This window comes from Pipistrellus hanaki (genome assembly GCF_964339955.1).
Source record: "Pipistrellus hanaki genome assembly, chromosome: 2".
Taxonomy (NCBI): domain Eukaryota; kingdom Metazoa; phylum Chordata; class Mammalia; order Chiroptera; family Vespertilionidae; genus Pipistrellus; species Pipistrellus hanaki.
In genome coordinates, this window is record NC_140504.1 from 1315984 (window position 1) to 1338840 (window position 22857).

The window sequence follows — 22857 nt, forward strand, 5'->3', positions numbered from 1 at the left end:
CAGAAACTGGTTGTAATTTTATCTTATGGAAATTTATATTAAGCACCCAAGGTTGCTATGTTACAGTTCTTTTCAGAATGTGATATGAATTTGACATAAAATATTACTGAGATTTGAAAGAAGTTTCATCCTGGGGATAAGTAATGAAGCAGTAGGTTACCTGTTTCCACAATAAAGGCTTAAAGAGGAAAAAGTATGAAGATAATAGAATAATTCTAATTAGTGTAAATAATTTATTAAGTTTACTAAGAAATTAAGATTCATTTACAGTATTAGATCTATAAATAGTTTAGTAAATACAGAATGAATTCAGTTTAATTGTGCTTTCATTTCAGTTTAATTGTATAAGAATATAGTTGTTCTACTCTGTAAGAAAGTCTTTAATTTTGTTAAAGGAATATTAGAAGTAGTATGCTAGGGTGATTAAGGGGCTCTGAAGTTAGGAAAAAGGTTAGTAATCCTTATGCATGAGGTACAATGATTCTCTCAGTCATACCCCCTTCTCTAGATATAGGTCTTATTTTGAAAGAAGTCTTATGCACAATATACAATGAAATTACAGGTAGCCTTTACTTAGCTTTTTAAACAAATCATTAGCTGTCATACCCATACAGTACTTACTAATTATTCTTTGTATTTAATATAGGAGCTGCCATCTGGGGGTCAGTGACATACAGCATTTTCCAAAAAGGAATTTTCTTGGGTGAAATAACTAGGAAATACTAGTTGATAGAGATGCACCTGCACTCTTAATATTAGAACAAAAAACATCAGATACTTACTCGATGGCTTTTTCCTTCTGTGGTTGAGCCTTCGTTAGGAAAAAATTTTTTTTTTTTTTTTAAATATATATTTTATTGATTTTTCACAGAGAGGAAGAGAGAGGGATAGAGTCAGAAACATTGATGAGAGAGAATCATCAATCAGTTGCCTCTTGCACACCCCCTACTGGGGATGTGCCCGCAACCAAGGTACATGCCCTTGACTGGAATTGAACCCAGGACCCTTCAGTCTGCAGGCGGACGCTCTATCCACTGAGCCAAACCGGTTTCGGCATGAAAATTTTTTTAAAGTTAAATCATTTGTCGCCTGCTTAGCATAAGATTTATACAGGCAGACTATGAACTTTGAAAAGGACTTATTCAAACATGTCTCAACTTTGTGTTTTATATATGTCTCCCCCCGAAACATTTTAACTGGTCATGAATGTACATAAAGTGAAAAGAGGTCCACTTATTTACATTATGAGTGTTGTGATAAAGTGAGGAGATCTGCACAGGAGCAGAGGAAAGGTCATTGACACCACAGTGGTTTGCTGCTTGCTTATTCAAGAACCTTGTTTATTGCTTCCGGAGGTTATGCCAGTAAGCAGTTTAAAATGAAAACTGCTAGTAATACAAAATAGGTGAAAAAATTCTCAGTTTACTGCAAAAGACTTTTATTTGCAAAAGACTTTTATTAGTGAAGGTTGGAGATTAAGTTTTTCATGGCATTTTCTATGATTGTAATTTGATATAGAAAACAGTCAGATTTTGCTACCTCTGATACACTGTAACTTACCTGAAATACTCCTTGTCAACTTCCCAAGGTTACTTGACCTTTTTGAGTCTTCTGCCTACTTTATAAGACTGTTAATATGTATATAAGACTATTATTTTGTTTTTGATGTATAAACTAAATATATGAGCACTTTTCTGAATTTAGGGATTCTATCCTAATTTGAGATAATTACGTTTTCTTTCTTAGCCTGTGGACATCTCTACAGCAATGAGTGAGCGGGCACTTGCTCAGAAAAGACTAAGCGAGAATGCATTTGACCTTGAAGCCATGAGCATGTTAAATCGAGCTCAGGAACGGGTATGTAGCAGTTTAATGTCTAAATAAGATTTTTACTAACCAGATTGTGACATAAACAAAATCAGTGGCATGCTGTTGAAATGTAGGTTCTTATCTTAAAAATACAAGGGAAAAACCATTTTATTTTTTAAAATCTTCACTGGAGGAGTGAAGGTATTTTTTTTCATTGATTCTAGGGAGAGTTGAAGGGAGGGGGGGAGGAAAGGAGAAAGGAGAGGGAGAGAGAAAAGCAAAGACATTGGTTGTCTTTCACATGAGCCTCAAGGCGGTGGGGGTGGGGATCAGACCTGCAATCCAGGAATGTGCCCTTGATCTGGAATTGGACCTGAGAGACCTTCTGGTACACAGGCCAATGCTCCAACCACCGACACACAGCCTGCTTAGCTTATTTTAAAAATATATTTTATTGATTTTACACAGAGAGGAATTGAGAGGGACACAGAGAGTTAGAAACATCAATGAGAGAGAATCATGGATCAGCTGCCTCTTGCACCCCCCCCACTGGGGATGTGCCTGCAACCAAGGTACATGCCCTTGACCGGAATCGAACCCGGGACCTTTCAGTCCGCAGACGGACACTTTATCCACTGAGCCAAACCGGTCCCGGCCTACTTAGCTTATTTTAAACTAGAGACCTGGTGCATGATATTTGTGTACTGAGTTGGGGGGGTTGTCCCTTAGCCCAGACTGCAGGGGATGTCCGCCCGCTTGCCTAGGCCTGCTCCACCTGAAGCTGCAGGCGGACGTCCCCTGAGGGCTCTGTAGCATTGCCGCGGACGGGGGAGAGGCTCCACCACCTTTGCTGTGCTCCCCAGCCATGAGCCCAGCTGGCTGAGCTCTTCCTGTGGGAGCGCACTGACCACCAGATGGCAGCTCTGTTTTAAGCGTCTGCCCCTGGTGGTCAGTGTGCATCATAGTGACTGGTCATTCTGCTGTTCAGTGTCTATTGCATATTAGCCTTTTATTATATAGGATGACCATGGCCTAATTAGCTTATTTTAAAGGTTAGTGATTTGGGTCCTGGTCCTTCGTTCAGTACATGTTTATTGTGTACTGTATGACAGGAACTGTTCTTGAGCAAATAAATAGAAGAGAATTCCTGCAGAGTTTATAAAAATAGCACATTGGCCATAATAGGTCTGTGAGCTGGAAGCAGTAATATGAGTTCCTGCTTTCCAGTGGCCCAAAGTGAGCCAGAGTGGTTAACTGCTGCCCCAGGCCACAGGCTAGTCAGTGAAGAGGGTGTCATTGAACCCATTCAGCCAGGGTCCAGAGGCATGATTTTAACAATGGACAGCTTTCCCTTCCACCTTTTAAGTGCATGTTCACACAGATAGGAAACCCACTGCTTGATGATACTGTTGTTAATGGGATTCCCTGAATGGTATTAAACTGCTGCTTTTGAAATGTTTAAGAAAAAAATTTTTTTAAGAGAGTGGGATGGAGCGGGAGACATACATTGGTGGGTTGTCTCCTACATGCGCCCAGATCAGGGTGGGGGTGGTGGGAGCAAGCCTGCAATTGAGGCTGCGTTCTTGACATGAAGAGAACCCGGGACCCTTCAGTCTGAGGGCTAACGCTCGACCCACTGAGCAAAACTGGCAAGAGCTGGAAAACAATTTTAGATGTGTGTAAAACCACTCCATGCTCTCAAAAATTGGATTTCTAAGCCAGTAATACAGCATTTCTGGAACTAACTAAACCATTTCTTCTAATGAATTACATTGTTAATTTCAGAGGCATTCTAACCAGCCGAGTAATTTTCATTAATAACCCGAGTCATCATCTTCTCTTCAGATCGATGCCTGGGCTCAGCTAAACTCTATTCCTGGCCAGTTCACAGGAAGCACGGGGGTACAGGTCCTGACACAAGAACAGTTGGCCAATACTGGTGCCCAAGCCTGGATTAAAAAGGTACAGTGACATAATGCACACACGAAAGTGTTTTATTAATGCAGTAAGAGGCCAGTGACTAAGCAAAGTTCCTGAGTAAATTTGCTGTGTGTGTACTCCAGGACGGACGCTGAGGATGCACCGGACTCATGAGCAGTGGCCAGTGTATAAATCTGATTCAGGAACCATGGGTTTCTGTCCTGAGGTTACTTTATTCTTGGGGTGGGTGGTCTGTTTAAACTGTGTTTTGAATGCTCACAATGTGTCTCAGGTGCTGTTGTGAATGTGCCCAGTTCCTGTTGGACTGCTAATCTAATGATTCAAAGCGGTGGTTCTCAATGCTTTCTCCTCCGGGATACTTTGTTACAGGTTTATTTTTGGTGGATCACTGCCCCAAGAGCCCTTTGCCACCCTCGCTTCCGTTTCTCTGTTCCTCTGCCCTCTTTCCCCTCCTTAGTGCCTGCACCTCCTTAGCTCCTGTGGCCCCGCCCCCTCCTGTGATCCCCAGGCCCAGGACCCCGCGGTGGTCAGCTGTGGTCACAGCAAGTGGTTGGGAGGCCCCGGATTAGCACTGCATGTGGTGATTGGCCGTGGGACTGGAAGGCGGGGAGGCTGGCTGGCGCCTGGGCGGGTGTTGCTGAGGGTGAACGGGGCGGGTGGGGATGGAGCGTCCTCTCTGTGGACCACCATGTGGGCCCTGGTGGCCTTTGGTGGTCCACAGGCTCCGCTTGAGAACCACGGACCTCAGGACAAACAGGACATAGAGGCCTAAGTGAAGGGAGTGGACGGACGCCTGGTGCTGTGAAGATGCAGGTGCTCCGGTGTCAGATGCCTGCCAGGAGACGTGAACTCCACCTACGGCTGCCTCGCTGTCGGGGGAGTCCTAGGTGGTGCCGGAGGGCTTTCTGGAAGTGTGCGCTGGTGAAGGGAAGGGGCCTGCCGGCGGGTGGGGGTTTGTTTCAGGAGGACGGGCAGGAGCGGCGCCGGCGCCGGGAGGCTGCTCGGTCCAATGGACTGGGAAGGTTTCCTTATCCGGCCGTGCGTCCTCCCGACTCCTTTGTGATCGTGGGCGAGTAATGGCGGAAGCCAGTCTACAAGCGTCACATGGAAGACAGTCCCGTTCCTGCCTCAGTGGGAATGTGACAGGCACCTGTGGAGAGCCGCCCGGAGTTCTGGGAAAATGAGATTTGGGTGGTTTTGGAAGTTTTAATCTCATAACATTTCAGTTTTGATTGCATTATCTCTGGTGATCCTCTTATTAACCAATTAATATACAAGTTTCACTCTGCCTGCCATTTTGGGGTGGGGGAGATAAGCACTCTTAATATGTGTAATTTAAGATTTGTTAAAAAATTACAATTTATGTAGTTTACTAGGGGATTAGTATTGGGAAAAGACTACCAGAATCTATCAGAATTTTAAAGATTTAATTAATTTTGGACTAATTTATTACATTTCAAATGTGAAGTAACTTGTGTAGTATTTGAAAAATGGCTTTATTTTCTTTAACAGTTTAATTCCTTAAAACTACTTAATTCTAAAGCTGAATACTCCGTATTTCAGGAAGTGAGACTTGAAACTTAAATGAATGTTTTAGGCACATAATGATGAGTCCTGTACATTACTAGTTAGAAACTTTTGAGTGTGATTGCATTGCAAAATTTAGTCTAATATTTATGTAAAGTGAAAGTGCTGATCTATAATGCTTCTAAACATACTTGTAAATATTGTTAATCTATGAAAATAGTGAATCTTTTATAGATTCAATACCCTGTAAACTTTCCCTTAATTAAAAAAAACAACAACTTCGTTTTGTAGGCAGTTGATAGATTTTTAAATAAGTATTATACCAATATAAATCATTTTGATAAATTCTCATACCTTAAAGCTGTGTTCATTTGACCAAATTTTTAAATAACTAAAGAAAGCAATGCTTTCAGGAAAACTATTTGTATGTTGCTTAAAGAATATTTGCTACTAACATCAAGGAAGGGATGTTTTTTATAAAAATGAGGTGGAGCATGTGGAAAAGTTAATAGGCAACAGGAAGTTTAACACTTGCCTACTGCAGACCTGCCTGTGTTAGATGTTCCCAGGCTCATTTGGCTTCTGTTGCCGTGCTCAGCTCAGCACCCTCTTCGTTAAAAGGGGCTTGGATTGCCAGCATTTCCCTCCCTCCTTTGCATTTTGTTGCAGGAAATCAATATATTCTCAGTAGATAAAGGAGAGCTTTGTTTGTTTTTAAGTAAAAATTTAAAAATCGTTATTAAAACAACCTTTATTTTTTTTGATGGTATCATTTGGACATGACCTGATGAATATTGTTTACTCTAGTAGTCTCATCCATCAGCTTTTTTGTTAACTACCTACATCCTGGGTAAAGAAACATGAGCGTATCAGAATGGAAACAAACTGGAGCCCTGGGCTAGTGGGTATTTGTATGTACTCTGCACAGTTGCCCTTTTTTTTAGGAGTTTCCTGGAAAGAGGGCCGATGAACCTGGAAGTAAGTAAAAGCCATTCTAGGTGTGTAGCCACAAGGCAGTTGATACCCGAGCATCAGCTAACTTTTCTCTCAGTACATCAACACTGCATGGCCTGCACCAGTAGGAACTGAACCCGGGGTACGTTTACCTCCACAGCCGCCTCCTTCCATCAGAGCGCCTTGTTGAACTTAATGTCTGTCACACACACCATTGGCATGCTCTCCCCCAGCATGTAGTTAAAAAGCTGGGGGAGAAGATTAGACAGTTTACGTACTGTCAGAAAACCAGATTTAACAAATTTGGTATTAACTTGTCAATACAGGAATGTGATTCATGAATACTATTTCTAGATTTACCAAGAATTTTGATCCCCTCTATTGATAAGTTAATAACATCTATATATTTGCTGGAGAATGTAAATTTAAAACTTAATAACAAGGAAATAAAGAACGATTTGGAGACATCACACAAAAAAGACCGACAGTAGAATTTAGTAGTAGTTTGTTCTATGTACATGGACGCCTCAGAGGCATCCATTTCTTAATGTGTGACAATAATTGGCTTGATCATGCTAATGTATATCCTTGTGCATCTTATGACATTAAGTGGTGCGCTGCTTTGATGGAAATTACGGTTCAGTGGGTTGGATACAAGAGAGATGACTGTTCACAGAATAGCCTGTGAACTCTCACCCCTCTGTATGGAAACTTGTTTCAGGGCCCAATCCTTGTAGCTGTCTTCTTGCCCGGGTCAGTGCCAGCCCTACTATTCACAACCCTGCTGCCACCGAGGCCTAGGTATGTAAACGTTTAAGGAGTTCTAAGTCTTTTAACATCGAGCTAGGTTTTAAAGGAATTCACAGTCAGTTTGGTATAATAACAGGTTCTTTTATGTGGTTGTCTTCCATTGCTTACTGTGTTAATGATTTTATGGAGTCATTCTTCTGTTTCCTAGGGTTTTTCTATGTAAAATAGTCATACTTGCTCCATGGTAGAATGGGGAAATAAAATGGGTGATAACAGTATGCTGCTTCAGTGTCCGAACTATTTCTCAAATGACTTCTGGGCTTTATTTATTAACTAGGTACACCCGGGACAATTACTGACTGTTTTAACATTGCCTTCTTTTTATTTTGCAAGCTAAGAAGAGATACCAGTGAACGTAAATAGTGGACGAAAACAGGAGTGTTCTAATTTTTTTTGGAGGGGGCACGAGGGCCACTGTTTTAAAACTGCCATTTATATGCCTTACGTGACTTTCAAAATACTATTATGTTAATGTGGAAAAATTAGAGCATACACACTACAGTATGTATAAGAAGCATTTAAACTTAACTGCTATAACTATAACAGATGTAGAAGTAAAATAAGATTTCTTTTTTTAAAAATTTACACTGAGTTTACAGTCAAATTCTAACTGTAAATTGGGATATTTTACCTTTCTTTGGACAGGATCAATTCTTAAGAGCAGCCCCAGTAACTGGAGGAATGGGAGCCGTTTTGATGAGAAAAATGGGCTGGAGAGAAGGAGAAGGATTAGGAAAAAACAAAGAAGGAAATAAGGAACCTATCCTAGTTGATTTCAAGACTGACCGAAAAGGTAACAAGTTTTTGGGGAAAGGTTATTATACCCCCTTTAACCGTTCAGGTTTCATTACAGTATCTACATTCTTTTTTTAAATTTTTTTATTTTATTGATTTTTTACGGAGAGGAAGGGAGAGAGATAGAGAGCTAGAAACATCGATGAGAGAGAATCATCGATCAGCTGCCTCCTGCACACCCCCCACTGGGGATGTGCCCGCAACCAATGTACATGGCCTTGACTGGAATTGAACCCGGGACCTTTCAGTCCGCAGGCCGGTGCTCTATCCACTGAGCCACACCGGTTTCGGCAGTATCTACATTCTTTTGATGTCTGACCCTGACCTGCAGGCACTCTACTTATACAGCTGTTTCTTAGGAGGGGTGGGGTTTAACCCATTCCCAACACCTTATATAATTATAGAAGGAAACACTAATTTTAGCTTTAAAAAGGCAACCTGTGTTAATGTTAGTTGAATATATCTATGATTAATATTTTAACTAGATTTTATATTTATAAAGCAACTGTTTTGTTTTGATGGAATATATTCTTTACTTTCTTAGATATTTTATCCCACATATTCTTTTTATTTCCTATTAAAGTGTTGCTTAGTCTCTGCTTTATAAACCCTCTTTTCAAACTCAGTAAGTCAGTTCTTTTGGGTTGGGGAATAGCAGATCAGCTGCCTACACCAGTGCTACTTTTTCATAACGCCCTGAGTTTTGGGTACCCAAGTATAATCCATGGGAATGCCAACTCAGTGTGATGATTGGAACTTATTTAAGTCTAGTTTTTAAAATTCCAAATTTATTTTGTATTCAAATAGAGATTTCACTGAGATTAATGCAATTACATTATTCATTCTTATTGACTTTGGAAACTGAATAGCTCCAACTAAAATTTTTTTTATTGTTTTGCATCAAATTTTCTACATTGCCATCTATGTAGAATACCGTGTTGCCTTTTTATTTCAAACTGGTGGGAATATATTTTAATAATGATAATCAAAAGATCATGGAAGTAAGATTAGTCATCCTGTGATACAGCATTAATTCAAGCTTTAAATTAAATGAGGAAAGAGCATTTTGCTCGTTATGTCATATTGACATTTCATTGCTTGTACAAGCTGAATAGATTCTCTGTGTCACAAAAAGATGGTTTATTGGAAGAAAACATGTTGGATGTTTTGCATAAATTTCAGGGAGAACATTCATGGGTTGGGTTTGGGAAAAAGGAGAATTAGAAATGGGAAGAACATTGGTTTTGCATAGTGACACAGCTGTTACTTTGGAAAGGGAGGTTATGCATTGTGTGTTCGTCTTTGGAGAACACCTCTTATTTGATGAGTCAGAAAGGGCTTCGTTGCTGGGGGTGGGGAGGAATGAACCCCACTTATCAATTAGACTTTTTTACTTGTGTGTGACCTAAAATCCTCACCTTTTGAGGAACATACTTTTTACTGAGCATCATCTTTTAAAGAATGGGCAACCTTTAGAAACCAGTTGCAATAAATAGCCACTACTGTTTAAACATACAAAGCAACAGACCTGGAGTTGATAATTATGGCACTTAATTGTGTGTGTATTCACATACTACATGCTTGTTTTCTGAACATTTTACATAATTTCCAGTGCCAGGGTGTATGGATATGTTTATTTCTGTGTTGGAACACAGCAAACTAGAAGTCCAGATTGATCCGGAAACCAGGGTCAGGGGAAGGTGTTGGAGATTTCCTTGAAGTTTATCATGAACATTGTGTTTTTTTTTTTTTTTAAAGGTCTTGTGGCTGTAGGAGAAAGAGCCCAGAAGAGGTCTGGAAACTTCTCTGCTGCAATGAAAGATCTGTCAGGTGAGGGGACACTGGGTTCTTCCCACCCATCGTTACTTTCAATTCATAATTGGTTGCCACAGATGGTGCAGATAATTAATAACTGGTTATTTTTTCCTCTGCAGGCAAACATCCTGTGTCTGCCTTGATGGAAATCTGTAATAAGAGAAGGTGGCAACGACCTGAATTTCTCTTGATCCATGATAGTGGCCCTGATCATCGCAAGCATTTCCTCTTTAGGGTAAATATGAATTTCTGCTTTAATTGTATACATTTATTAATTTGATGACAATGTTAGTGGGAGAGGGAGAAGTAGGATTGATATATTTGTGGGCTGGGAGTGTGCATATGTATAGGTAGAGAGGAGGGGTTTTTTAAATATACAAGTATGCCTCTTAATATGACTTTTAAAAACCTTATTTTAAAAATATGTTGGAAGGGAATGATGTGGGCAAAATCTTGTGAACTATTTGTTGCCATATTCTAGTAGGAAATGGGGAATTAACTTAGAACTGTCAGGCTTTTTTCCATTTGGAGGCCTGCTTTTAATTTGCTGTCTCTCCCCAATGATTTGTTCCTTCTGGGTTGAGGTTAATTTGACTTATATAGTATGGGTTTGTTTTAATTTAGTTTTCTAGCATTTAGTGAAAAAATAAAAAGCTAATAGATATTAAAGTTTGATGCTGTTCTTATTGTATGTTTTTCTTGAATAGGTATTGAGAAATGGAAGCCCTTACCAGCCCAATTGTATGTTTTTCTTGAATAGGTATTGATAAATGGAAGCGCTTACCAGCCCAGGTTTGCCAGCCCTAATAAGAAGCATGCTAAAGCCACAGCAGCTACTGTGGTTCTTCAAGCAATGGGCCTTTTACCAAAGGACCTCATGGCTAATGCCACTTGCTTCAGGAGTGCCTCACGTAGATAGATTGAGGTTTTATATTAATCATTTCAGATAATTTTACTCCGCATCAAAATGTATTTCCTCCTTAATGTTGTAAATATTTGGCAATTTAAAACATTGTGTAAAAAGCAATCTGTACAAACATCTCCCGGCTTTGATTTTTGTACCATGGAAATTGTATTTAACCATACAGGGTTTTGGTATGTTTATATTGTTTACCTTAGTGATGTATTTGTTTAAGTGGCTAACACCCAAACGATTGTTTGAAGGCATCCGTAATCTTCAGTGTGGAATGTTAAATGACGCTTTTATACTGTATTTTGTACTATGATGTAACTCCCCTTCCTGTGGCTAGGCTGCTGTAACACTTGCCTGTAATCAGTGAAGGGCTGTGCACCTTGTACTAGTTCACAATGGGTTCTGCTGGACAGATACTGGGGCCAGTGTTATTGATGTAATCAAGCAAGATCTGTTCCACAGGGCTGAAGCCACCATCTCCCGTACAATTTTGTAGAAGTTATAAAAGATAAAAGGAAAGTGTATGTTGTGTGATGATCAGCACCAAGTCCTGCGTTCCCGTCAAAGCCACTTGGGCCATGAGAAGGGAGTCACAATGAAGTCTGACTAGAATTCTACTGCAGAGGCCAAGTCCATTTAGTATGGCATTGAGTTGTGATAGTTTTACTTTGATGTGCATTTTGAATTTCTGCTACACCTAGATAGACGTAAAATGATAATTAAAATGCTGTAACCAACTTATCTAATAAAATTGGCACCCAGCCACTATTTTGTTGACTGAGAGTTTAAGTTTATGTTAATTTTTAGGGTCTGATAGAATATTTCATGTGTATTACAGTGGTATTCATATGCTGTCTCTATACTTTATTTTCAAAAGCTTAAGGCCCAAAATATAAACTTCTCTGGAATAAATGTGGTGTTTTATTTTCTGGAATGTAAAGTGAACACACTTCTTAACTAAATACTGTTGTTTCTCTACCCAATGCTTATGATTTCTAAGCACTTTTATTTAAGAAAATTTGAACTAGACACACACACATTAATTACTACTTTGCCCTGATGGATGAGCGTACTTGAAACGCTTAATACACTATTCTATGTGGAATACAAAATAAAATTACCCCAACCAGAATTAACATGCCTATGCATTGGAGAGAATTGTAAAGAAGAAAGTAAGAAGCATCCACAATCAACTCAGCAGACATTGTATAAATTTGGTTTCTACCTTCACAAGCTAGAACCTGCTGCTCATTACCCTTGGCCAGATGTCACTGATACTAATTTAGCCTCAATTTTCCATTTCAAAGGAAGCACTTGACATTGAAGGAATTTTCTATCCAGTTTATAATTAGGTTATAGGGATCTAGTTCTTTCAAGTTGCCCGAGTTTTTCATATCTGAATATCTTATAGAAAAAATAGTGAAGCTAGAATGCCGATTTAAGATCTTAACACATGCATGTAATATTGATGGTTATTCCTTTAACTTCCAAAATTAAATTTAAAGCCAAAGGTATAAGAATCTTGAATTTCCTTGCCAGAGGCTTTTTTCCTCAAAGATTCCTTTTAGGCTTACTTTGGTGGTCAGGATCTCCAATTATAAAGGTAGTCACTCATGTCCACATTCCGTAAGGAGGATTTCCCCAGTACTGGTGTTTGGCTAAGCTGGTCCAGAGTCTTAGGGTGCAACCCACAGTTGGCAAGCTCCTCACGAACAATCTCCTGTGGGAATCGGTACACCAGTCAGTGAAAGCACACCAGCCATTCGAACACTCTGTAATAGTTACCATGGGAACTTTGTACTATTCATTATCAACAAAAGTTGACTTAAAAGAATTTTTGCATAGTTTTAATTATAACCTCTAAATAAAATGTGAAAACATCAAAAATTAAAGGCCATTTGTTAAATCCTCATACTGACTTGCCTTTTTTTCTTTTTTGGTGGGGGTAGTTTTTAAGTCATTGCTAAGTACAACAGCTTGAGATAAAAACAGTAACAGACACATTATCCCTTCCTTTCAGTAATTCTAATCGAAAACTAGTAAATACATTTAATAACTTGAAAGTTTGGCTCATTATAAATCCGTCGCCTACTTTGAGGAAACTGTCAATCTGTTTACAGCTCTCCACTTACCTTTCCCGGGACTTGGTCCACTGGGGGGCAGATGTTGAACACAGTGGTTGGCTCGTGTGTATACAGTCCTGCAGAAAATGACCCACTCTGTGAGGATCTGAGCAGCATGGTCACAGAATGTAGAGAATGAGGCATGATGGGACCTGTGATCTCCAAGCTGAATTGATCTTTGTATCCAGAAACACACTGCTTCTTCACATTTACACTTCGTGCCTTCCAAAAAATTAAAGGGGAAAATATGGTCATCTCTCAAGCTTTTGTCCCTAGTTAACAATGTGTTCACTAACTTTTCATTAGGATTTTCCTCTCTCTACGAGTTATGGAACAAAAGTAGTTCATAAGATATGAAAAGGCTGAAACTGGTTTGGCTCAGTGGATAAAGCGTCGGTCTGCAGACTGAAAAGTCCCAGGTTTGATTCCGGTCAAGGGCATGTACATTGGCTGTGGGAACATCCCCAGTAGGGGGTGTGCAGAAGGTAGCTGGTCGATGTTTCTCTCTCATCAATGTTTCTAGCTCTCTATCCCTCTCACTCTCTGTAAAAAAGCAATAAAATATATTAAAAAACAAAACAAAACACAAAAAGTGTGTAAGAATAAAAGTGTTCAGTAAATTCTGTCTCCAGTATCCTTTATTCCAAATTATGAGATTGTCAGTTTAAGTAGATTCTAGAAAACATATTTTCATATATGGTATTCACTCTGATTTAGTAATACACTTTCAATACAGAATATTGCTAAAACAAATAAATTGATTCTACTGCTAACATTCAGTACATATTTGTTTATCATTTTCATCAACAGGGGTCCACAGGCACCCCTGGCAGCTTTGAGGGTTTGCTTCCAGACCACTGCAGTAAAGGGCGCGCACGTGAATGAGCTGTTAACGTTTTGCTGGTGGAGGGTCTTGCTTTCAATTTGTAAAAAATGCAACACCTGTGAAGTGCAATAAAATGAGGTCTACCTGTACAGTTATTCTTTTCACTTATTCATGATCCAGTTTTTGAGATAATTCGATATTCTTGTCTCTTGAGACAAGCGCCCTGGCCACTGTGGCTCGGTTGGAGCGACGTCCAGAACGACAGAGTTGGTGACTTGACTCCTGGTCAGGGCACTTGCCCAGGTTGTGAGTTTGATCCCCAGTTGGGCCACATGTGGGAGGCAACCAATGGGTGTTTCTTTCTCTCTTAAAAAAAAGAAAAATAAATGAGACCATTTTTCTTTATGGCGAAGAAGATTAATACCAAAATGATTTTGTTGCCAGTTTTGTACTTGGTAAGGAAAGTTATTTCCATATAATTCATATATTTTCATGTAACTCCTTTGATATAACTACATCAAATAATTTTTTACTGGGAGAAAAAACAAAAAGGCAACATAAAAATGCTAATAAAACAAGCAAAAAAATTTATCCTATTAAAAAAGGAAAGGTACTGTTTAAGAAGCTAGGTTACTTACTTCCAGTCAGAACAGCAGAGTAGGTAGTAAACACTGTTCAGCCTCTCCCATGACCACATCAAAATTGCAAGTAAACTGTAAAACACCCTTCAGAACCACCTGAAGTCCGACTGAACAAGTCCTACCCCTAAGGACATGAGAAAGCAGCCACACTGACACTGGGAGGACGACTGAGGATGCAGACTGGGCTGGTGGGTAAAAACCAGGACGGCTATTGCTGCAGAGGTCCCGGCTGTGGACGAAGCCCAGCCCTACAGCAGGCTGCCAGCAGGGCTGGCTCTAATGGCAGTAGAGAAGTCCAAGTACCTTCAGGCTGGGAAAACCAGATGTGGCTGAGTGAGCCTAGCACTGCTGTAGTCCCAGGTGTTGCTCTTAAAGGGGCCCCCACATATTTCCTCCCTGACAGACTCACTTGTTCTGAGCTCCAGCACTGGGGCAGTGGTATAAAAGGCACCAGAGACATAGGGCCCACACCAAGACAAATCATAATTAAAACACCAAGGGTTAAAGACAAAGAGAGAATCTTAAAAGCAGCAAGAGAAAAGCATTTGGTTACATACAGGGAGCTCCCATTAGATGGTCTGCTGACTCATCAATAGAAACTTTGAGGGCCAGAAGTGATTGGCATGAAATATTCAAAGTGATGAAAAACAAGGATCTACCACCAAGACTACTTTACCCAGCAAAGCTTTCTTTCAGAATTGATGAACGGATAAGGAAACAGACAAGGAAAAGCTAAAGGAGTTCTTTATTACCAAACCAGTATTACAAGAAATGTTAAAGGATTGCTTTAAGAGGAAGAAGAAAAAATATGAATAAAATGGCAATAACTATACCTATCAATAATCACTTTAAATGTAAATAAATGGGTTAAATGCTCTAATCTGAATGGATATTAAAACAAGACTCATATATATGCTACCTACAAGAAGGCCACATAAGACAAAAAGATACAGACTGAGTAAAGAGATGGAAAAAGATATTTCATTCAAAGGAAAATGAAAAGAAAAAAAAAAGCTGAGGTAGCAATTCTTGTATCAGACAAAATGGACTTTTAAAACAAAGGCTGTCACAAGAGACAAAGATAGGATCCAGTGATTCCACTTCTGGGTATTTATCTAAGGAAACCAAAAACAATAATTCAAAATGACATGTGTATTCCAGTGTTCTGCAACATTAACAACAGCCAGGATAGGAAAGTACCCGAAGGGCCCATCAATAGACGGATGGTGAAAGAGGTGGCACATACAGACAAGGGAATCAGCCATAAAAAAAAAGTGAAATCTTGCCATTTACGACAACATGGGTGAACTTTGACTATTTCATGCTAATAAAATAAGTGAGACAAAGAAAGACAAATACTATCTGATTTAATTTATGTGAATTTGAAAAAACAAAGAAACAAAACAAACAGAGGAGAAACTGATGGTAATACGGGAGGGGGAGACTTACAAAATCACGGGGCCGTCCAGTAAGCATGGGAGGGAGCAAGACGGTAACACCACATGGTGTCAGATGAGTACTAGGCTTACTGTGGTGATCACTTCCTAAGTCACAGAAATGTCTGATCATTACACTGTACAAGTGAACTGAATCTAATACTGTATGTCAAACTTAAGTGAAAAATAAAGAGTTCTTTTTTTAAGAGAAGCTAGGTTGTGAAGATTAGTGTAGAATTACCCTCCACCCCTTCTTACCTTAAGCATTTGCATGGTGGCTCCTCGGAAAGCTATCGGGGACAGGAGAGTTGGTGGCAGTCCTGCCTGTGGACCTGAAGCAGCGATTAAGCTCTTACAGTTGATCAAAAAATTGAGCAATGTAAAGGTGTTTGCTCCCTTCACCAACACAACAGACTCAGGCCTGTGATCCATCTGTACTTCATGTTTCTCTTTTCGCCTGAAGATGGCAATCAAGGAAATGGCAAGTGCGAATCCCATGCTAATGGGAAAAGCAGTATCTTGATTTTCAATCACCTGGGATCCCTTTTCCCAATTCCAAACTGGAAATGCTCATTATCACGTCTTCACTGCAATTAGAAGGCACCTATTTAAATCAAAATGCCCTGACTTTAACCTGAATTTGCTGGAAACTGACACCTAACAAAACTTACTTCACTAGTTCCCCCCACAAACTTCAACACAACAGAATGCTCCTTTTAGGACATAGCTTCTTAGTTTATTGGTACTGAGGGTTTTGTTACTTACTGCCATGAATTAATTTTAGGATGGTCTTAAGATAATTTAAGATTATGGTCAGACAGGCTAGTGTGGTTCAAAGTTGAGCATCAACCCATGAACCAGGTCACCGGTTGGATTACTGGTCTGGGCACTTGCCCAGGTTGCAGGATCGATTTTCAGTGGGGTGAGTACAGGAGGCAGCTGGCTGATGTTTCTCTCTCTCCCTCCCCTTTCTCTCTTTCTAAAATAAATTTAAAAAATATTAAAACAAAACATTATGGTCAAATAAAACTGCCAGTCAATATCCCATTGCTCACTAACTTAATTCAATAAAAGTCAATTCTAGTTAACAGCAAATGAAAGGATACAGCTTGATAGAGAGTATGTCTGGCTTTTTAATTTTATCTTGCACACCCATCTCTTCCAGCCAGGAAAAACTTTCTTCTTCATCCTCATCACTGACTGCTTGCTCCCTAAAAAATTGCTATAGTTAGATTTCTCATTTCATAACGCTGTTTCCTCTACAAAACGGCTGCACCAGGCGACAGCCACTGGCTGGCGGGAAAGGTCACTCCATCACATACTCCCCAGGTCCCACGCTTGTTCCAGGCGCTCTCTTCTTCTCGTGGCCACTTTCTGTAACTAACGGCAGAGAAAATTCGATACCTACACGAGGAAAGACAGACATAACTGAGTTTTCTTTACTATACTATTAACTTAAAAGAATTTAATAGGTATGCCTTACTTTTAGAGTCCAAAATTTGAAAATGTGAATCTTTATATTTGATTATTTATTAAGGCAGCAGCTTTCAAACTTTATTTTATTTTTCAATTAGTTTACATTCAGTATTACCTTGTACTAGCAGCCATAACACATCCATACATACCCATATCTCTTTGAAACAAAAGGTTCAGGAAACTATACATTCTTACTACATGTGGTATTCTTTCATAAAGTATATACTACTCTTTCATTTTTAAAAATGCTGATTAAACCCAGTAAAAATATTTTATGTCCACGCATGTGTTGACCCAGTTTGAAAACTGTTGTTCAAAGTGGTAGGTAATTTGTACTATAAAGAATTTTACGAAGTGTATATTCAGATAGAGACTTTCCAACCCAGTATGTGTTTAGAGGTCCGTGAAAGAAAGATCATTAACTTAAAGCAATGTATAAGGAACAGTTTAAATAAATGCTATAAATAGAATCAGAAAGAAATAAAATATTTCTTAATATAGTTAAGCCCAGCCAGTATGGTGCAGTAGTTGTGCGTCAACCTATGAACCAGGAAGTCACGGTTCAATTCTGGTCAGGGCACATACTTGGGTTATGGGCTTGTTTTCCCAGTGGTGGGTATGTAGGAAGCAGCTGATCAATGATTCTCTCATCATTGATGTTTCTCTCTCTACCTCTCTGAAATCAATAAAAATCTATTTTAAAAAAGAATATAGCTAAAACTAATAAAAGACAATTCACTGGACAAAGGGTATTTTTAACTTTCAAGAAGAGTTTACTATATAGTGGTATTCTTATTTTAAACTATAATTTTACCTTCATTTTTCATAGCTTCCCTTATACCTCTAGTTGTAGGCGATATGAGAGCCGTGATCACATCATTTCCGGCTAATCCTGCTGCACGAAACAGGATAGTAAATTGATAGGTACAAACGTAGAAATAGGGGCAAAGTTTTGTCTTCAGAAGATTATATAATGAAGTGAAGCTCACAGACCTATGAAGCAAAAAATTGTCTTTAAACATTTAATTCCACATCTAAAATGTAATATTGTATAATTCAGCTTGATGTTCACTCTGATTTGAAACAACATAAATATTACAGATAATGGTTTTCATTTTTGCTGTTACATATAACTTGGCATTGAAATAACTGAAACTGGTCATTAGACTCACTGATAACATCTACATATTTAAACAGTGTTTACCATTTAAACACTAACCATTTTGTTCTTTGAATAAAATCTAATTGGTAACTTGTTGATAATTATCTTTGTGCAGCTTCTGCTGAGAATGGAAGCAGTCATTGACAAGAATATTAAAGAATTATGTTTAGCCCTAACCGATTTGGCTCAGTGGATAGAGCAATGGCCTGCAAACTGAAAAGTCCCAGATTCGATTCCGGTCAAGGGCATGTACCTTGGTTGCGGGCACATCCCCAGTAGGGGGTATGCAGGAGGCAGCTGGTTGATGTTTCTCTCTCATTGATGTTTCTAGCTCTCTCTCTCTCTCCCTCTCTGTAAAATATCAATAAAATATATTTTAAAAAAGTAAACAATTTAAATGTTGATTATTAACAGTTCCAATAAAATCATTCATGAGGAATAGCAATCTGTCTACCACTAAATATTTCCACATCAGAAATAAGAAGAGAATGCCGCTAAAATGAAAATTCACTATTGGGTCACACAAGTTTCTTAAATCTTACCAGTCACTCATTAAAATGTGTTGTAGAGATTCATCATTTGACCAAGGGCTTGTTGTTGCAGACATTTTCCGGTCAGCTCCAATCCGCGGGAACAGGGAGAGCCAGGGGAAGGCGGGGTGGAGCCAGTAGATGAGGCTCTGCTGGAAAGCACAGCGCAGCTCCGTGCAGAGCTTGGGATCCTGAAAAACAGGCAGCGCACAGGTTTGAGCCCAGAAAGATAACCTTTCATTAAAAAGACACTGAACACACCAGACACTCATCTTCACTGCTTCCTAGAGTAACATGTTGATAACGGTTACAGGGGCTAACATGTAGTTCACTCGCATTTGGCAGAACCTTTCTTGTCAGCAATTATTGTCTACCTAGCCATGTGTCACAAGGAACACTTAAACACAGATGGGAACATTCTCTGTCTCTACCATCCTTGAGAAAAATGAATACCCTTTTTATCAGGAGGGCAGGGACTGTGTGTGCACATGCGTGCAGGCATGTAGGTAAAAAAAAAATTAACCGCCCAGCCCCCCCAGCACTGTTTAAAAAGTAGCCAGTGCCCTAGCCAGTTTGGATCAATGGATACAGCTGAAGGGTCCCGGCTTTGATTCTGGGCAAGGGCAGAATCTTGGTTGCAGGGTTGACCCCTGTGTGGGAGTCAATCAATCAATGTGTCTGTCTCACATCAGTGTTTCTCTCTCTCTCCCTCTCTACTCTCTTTAAAAATCAACGGAAAGTCTATGGCCATACCACCCTGAACGCACCCGATCTCGTCTAAAAATCAACGGAAAAATATCTCAGGTGAGGATTAATAACAACAACAAGAAAAGACAGTAGCAAGTAAAAACTGGTAACCCAAATCCCAAATCACCCTTACCAATTTATTAAAAATGAGGCACCAAGGTCTCTTTTAGGTAATCCTTTTTAACCTAGTTTAAGTTGATGAGTGCTTAAAAGTAATACTATTGCATTTCTCTAAAAACATTCTAGAATCCATCAACTCTAGTAAATTTACAAGACATCATCATTCAAATAGCAAGAGTTAGTGCCTTTAAAAAAGAGTGAACTGAAGGGTCCCGGGTTCAATTCCAGCCAAGGGCATGTACCTTGGTTGCGGGCACGTCCCAGTAGAGCAGTGTTTTTCAACCTTTTTTGGGTAAAGGCACACTTGTTTCATGAAAAAAATCACGAGGCACACCACCATTAGAAAATGTTAAAAAATTTAACTCTGTGCCTATATTGACTATATATAAAGTAATTCTCTTGAATAGGAATCAAATAAACACAAAGAAAGTATTTTATAATTACTTTATTATGAAATATTAAGTAAACAAAATAGTGAAAAATTATAAAATTCTTGTCTTGTCTGCACCTACGGCACACCAGGCAACATCAGTGTGCCGCGGAACAGCGGTTGAAAAACGCTGCAGTAGAGGGTGTGCAGGAGGCAGCTGATCAATGGTTCTTTCTCATCGATGTTTCTAACTCTCTATCCCTCTCTCTTCCTCTCTGTAAAAAATCAATAAAAAATATATATTTTTTAAAAAAAGAGTGTACAGCCGAAACTGGTTTGGCTCAGTGGATAGAGCGTCGGCCTGGGACTGAAAGGTTCCAGGTTCGATTCCAGTGAAGGGCATGTACCTTGGCTGCGGACACATCCCCAGTAGGGGGTGTGCAAGAGGCAGTTGATCGATGTCTCTCTCTCATCGATGTTTCTAACTCTCTCCATCCCTCTCTCTTCCTCTCTGTAAAAAAATCAATAAAACATATATTAAAAAAAAAAAGCACCACTATGACAATACAAAATTTCCAAGTCTTTATGTCAAAAGAAAAACTTACTAGAAGGAAATATCTCTGGTATTTTTGCAGAAGTAAAATTCACACTGAATTTGTTCCTTTAAAACACAGCTGTTTTCTTTCAGAAGTACCTGTACACTGGGAGGCAGAGTGACTTCTGTTGCTCTGCAATGCTGGACGACTCCCTGAGCCTCTTCCTGTGCTTTCAAATGATCTGCCCAGGTGAAGGGGTGAGGAGAGGTGAAAAGGAGTCGAGTTTTAATACTCCAGTCCACAGGTAACTCTGTACTTCCTGAGGACGGCATATCAGATTCGGAGAATGATCTCTGTGAAGTCTTTTAGAAAACAAAGAACACAAAATTAGTCGAGTAGCAAGGAAGAAACCTTCACTCTACAGATTTTATTAATGTATACATGACCATTGAAACGTCAAAATTTTAGAAAATGTGTAATAAATAGCTTAGATAATATACTGCACACCATGAAAAAGTCTGTGGACAGTAGCTATCGCTGGGAAGTAGGGATATTTTGGAGGTGATGGTGGTAGATACAGGTTTCACTTTTTAGCGTAGACAGTTCTATACAGTTTAGTTATAAAAGGCATGTGCTGCCCAGAGTTGGCTCCTGGTTGAGCATTCACCTATGAATCAGGAGGTCACTGGTTCAATTCCCCGTCAGGGCACATGCCTGGGCTGTGGGTTCCATCCCCAGTGTGGGGTGTGCAGGAAGCAGCCAATTTGTGAAATTTCTCATCAGTATTTCTATCTCTCCATCCCTATCACTTCCTCCCTCTCTAAAAATCATTGGAAAAAAAATCTACAAAAAGACATGTTATTTTCATGATCACAATTAAAGAAATAAAAACTATTACTAATGTTGCTATCAAAGCAGACATCTTCCAAGTATTTCACAAACACCCTTGAAGCCGCTCAGACTCTGGAACCGGGCTGAGCTGCCCTTGGGTAGGGCTATGAGAACATATTCAGCAATATTCTCCTCATTACAATCGTTTTTCAGGTGACATCACAGAAACAGAGCAAGGAAAGGGGGACATTCCAGTGGGTCCAGTGAAGGCCATTTCTTTACCAGGAAGGGAGACTGGTATTGGGAGCCCTGGTGGCAGCCTCACAGCACAAGCAGCTGGGGCATGGAGGGTGTGTGTGTAAGTGTGTGTATGTGTGTGTGAGTGTGCGTGTGTGTGACTGTGAGTGCATGTGTGTGTGACTGTGTGTGAGTGTGCGTGTGTGACTGTGTGTGTGAGTGCGCGTGTGCCCGCGCGCGTGGAGGGGTGGCGGAGGGGGTGTCAGCCGCCCCAGCGGCACCCCCCCCTGTGGGGGGAGGCGGGGGGAGGGCTCGGCGGAAGGCACGCTCCGCGCAGGTGGCAGCGGCAGGAGTGAAGGGGCCGCGGACCCACCCGCCCCTCCACCCGCGAAGCCGCCCGCAGGGCGCACAGCGATGGCTCCCGAGGCGCTACCTGGGGCGGCGCGGCCAGGGCGGCTCCTCCCGGCTTCTCGGCCCGCAGCTCGCCACGCTCCGGAGGCGAACCTGGAAACTGAGGCAGGCGGGTCAGCGCGCCGAGGGCCGGCTCCGGGCACCGCGGCGCAGCCCGCGGACCGCCCGGGCTCCGGGGAGACGCACGGCCCGCGGCTGAGGAGGGCTGCCCGCCGCCGCCCGGGCCCCCGGAGCGCCCGCCGCCCGCCCCACTCACCGCGCCCGGCGCCCCGGGCGGCCCGTCCGGAGGCTCCGCGGCGGCCCGCGGCCGGTTGTCCAGGCGGGCGAAGGGGTTCCTGCCGGGCGCGCCCGGGCCGCCGCCTCTGCCCGCCGCCGGGTAGGGGCGCAGGGGCAGCCCGGCCGCCAGAGCGGCTCGGCGGGGCTCGGGCTCGGGCCGCCCCCCGGCGGAGAGCCGGGCCCCCAGGCTCCGGGCCCTCCTCCGCCGCAGCCGCAGGGTCTCGGGCGGCTTTTTGAAACCCGGCGAGTAGCCGGGCACCGACAGGGCCATGACGCGCGGCGGCCGCACAGCGTCGAGCGGCCACCACAGGCGCTTCCCGCGCGCGCCGGCCCCGCCCCGGCGTGGCCCCGCCCCCTGCGCGCAAGCGCGCCCTGGGCCGCCCCGCCCCGTCCCCCGCGCGTGCGCCCGGGGCCACCCCGCCCCGTCCCCCGCGCGTGCGCCCGGGGCCGCCCCGCCCGTCTCCCGCGCGCGCGGGCGGACTCGCCGCCAGCCTGGAGGTGCGGGCGCCCCCTGGCGCTGCTGCGGTCGCGGCCCGGTCGCCGGGCGGGGTGGCCGGAGCGGTGCGGCCGC

At 41.6% G+C, this 22857-nt stretch overlaps 2 protein-coding genes across 7 annotated transcripts in view; one reads left to right on the forward strand and one right to left on the reverse strand.

Annotated features, from left to right (window-relative positions):
• Nucleotides 1–12476, forward strand: part of SON (SON DNA and RNA binding protein) — a 34619-nt gene extending 22143 nt beyond the window's left edge. Inside the window, exons 7-13 of one of the 4 annotated variants that reach the window (XR_014793912.1) lie at nucleotides 1747–1857; nucleotides 3655–3771; nucleotides 6953–7032; nucleotides 7687–7834; nucleotides 9595–9666; nucleotides 9771–9886; nucleotides 10359–12476. Coding sequence is in view for 2 of the 4 variants with exons in the window: in XM_084872018.1 (XP_084728144.1) it covers nucleotides 1747–1857; nucleotides 3655–3771; nucleotides 7687–7834; nucleotides 9595–9666; nucleotides 9771–9886; nucleotides 10412–10570 (723 nt within the window). In the remaining 2 variants the exon portion in view is untranslated. The remainder of the gene's footprint in view (nucleotides 1–1746; nucleotides 1858–3654; nucleotides 3772–6952; nucleotides 7033–7686; nucleotides 7835–9594; nucleotides 9667–9770; nucleotides 9887–10358) is intronic. The other 3 variants (XR_014793913.1, XM_084872019.1, XM_084872018.1) reach the window with 3 other exon arrangements.
• On the reverse strand, nucleotides 11551–22640 carry DONSON (DNA replication fork stabilization factor DONSON). 3 transcript variants are annotated; one of them, XM_084872028.1, is made up of 10 exons: nucleotides 22267–22640; nucleotides 22033–22110; nucleotides 20690–20893; nucleotides 18771–18949; nucleotides 17881–18059; nucleotides 16913–16994; nucleotides 16697–16801; nucleotides 15849–16047; nucleotides 12697–12764; nucleotides 11551–12284 (listed from the first exon to the last, which is right to left on the reverse strand). In XM_084872028.1, the coding sequence occupies exons 1-10, from the start codon at nucleotides 22555–22557 to the stop codon at nucleotides 12176–12178; spliced, it is 1494 nt and encodes a 497-aa protein (XP_084728154.1). In that variant the 5' UTR covers nucleotides 22558–22640; the 3' UTR covers nucleotides 11551–12175. The 3 variants fall into 3 exon arrangements, with proteins under 3 accessions (XP_084728154.1, XP_084728152.1, XP_084728153.1); XM_084872026.1 differs by having other exon boundaries at nucleotides 11629–12284; nucleotides 12697–12909; nucleotides 22267–22639; XM_084872027.1 differs by lacking the exon at nucleotides 22033–22110 and having other exon boundaries at nucleotides 11629–12284; nucleotides 12697–12909.
• Between the last annotated feature and the right edge of the window lie 217 nt (nucleotides 22641–22857).

Excerpts from the sequence above, each read along its gene's own strand:
- DONSON (XM_084872026.1), bottom strand. The coding sequence starts at position 22,557 with ATGGCCCTGTCGGTGCCCGGCTACTCGCCGGGTTTCAAAAAGCCGCCC. Across the intron at positions 18,060-18,770 it reads CACATTTTAATGAGTGACTG|GTCTGTGAGCTTCACTTCAT; the intron begins GTAAGATTTAAG and ends TTTGCTTCATAG. Across the intron at positions 16,802-16,912 it reads ACAAGCGTGGGACCTGGGGA|GGAGCAAGCAGTCAGTGATG; the intron begins GTATGTGATGGA and ends GCAATTTTTTAG.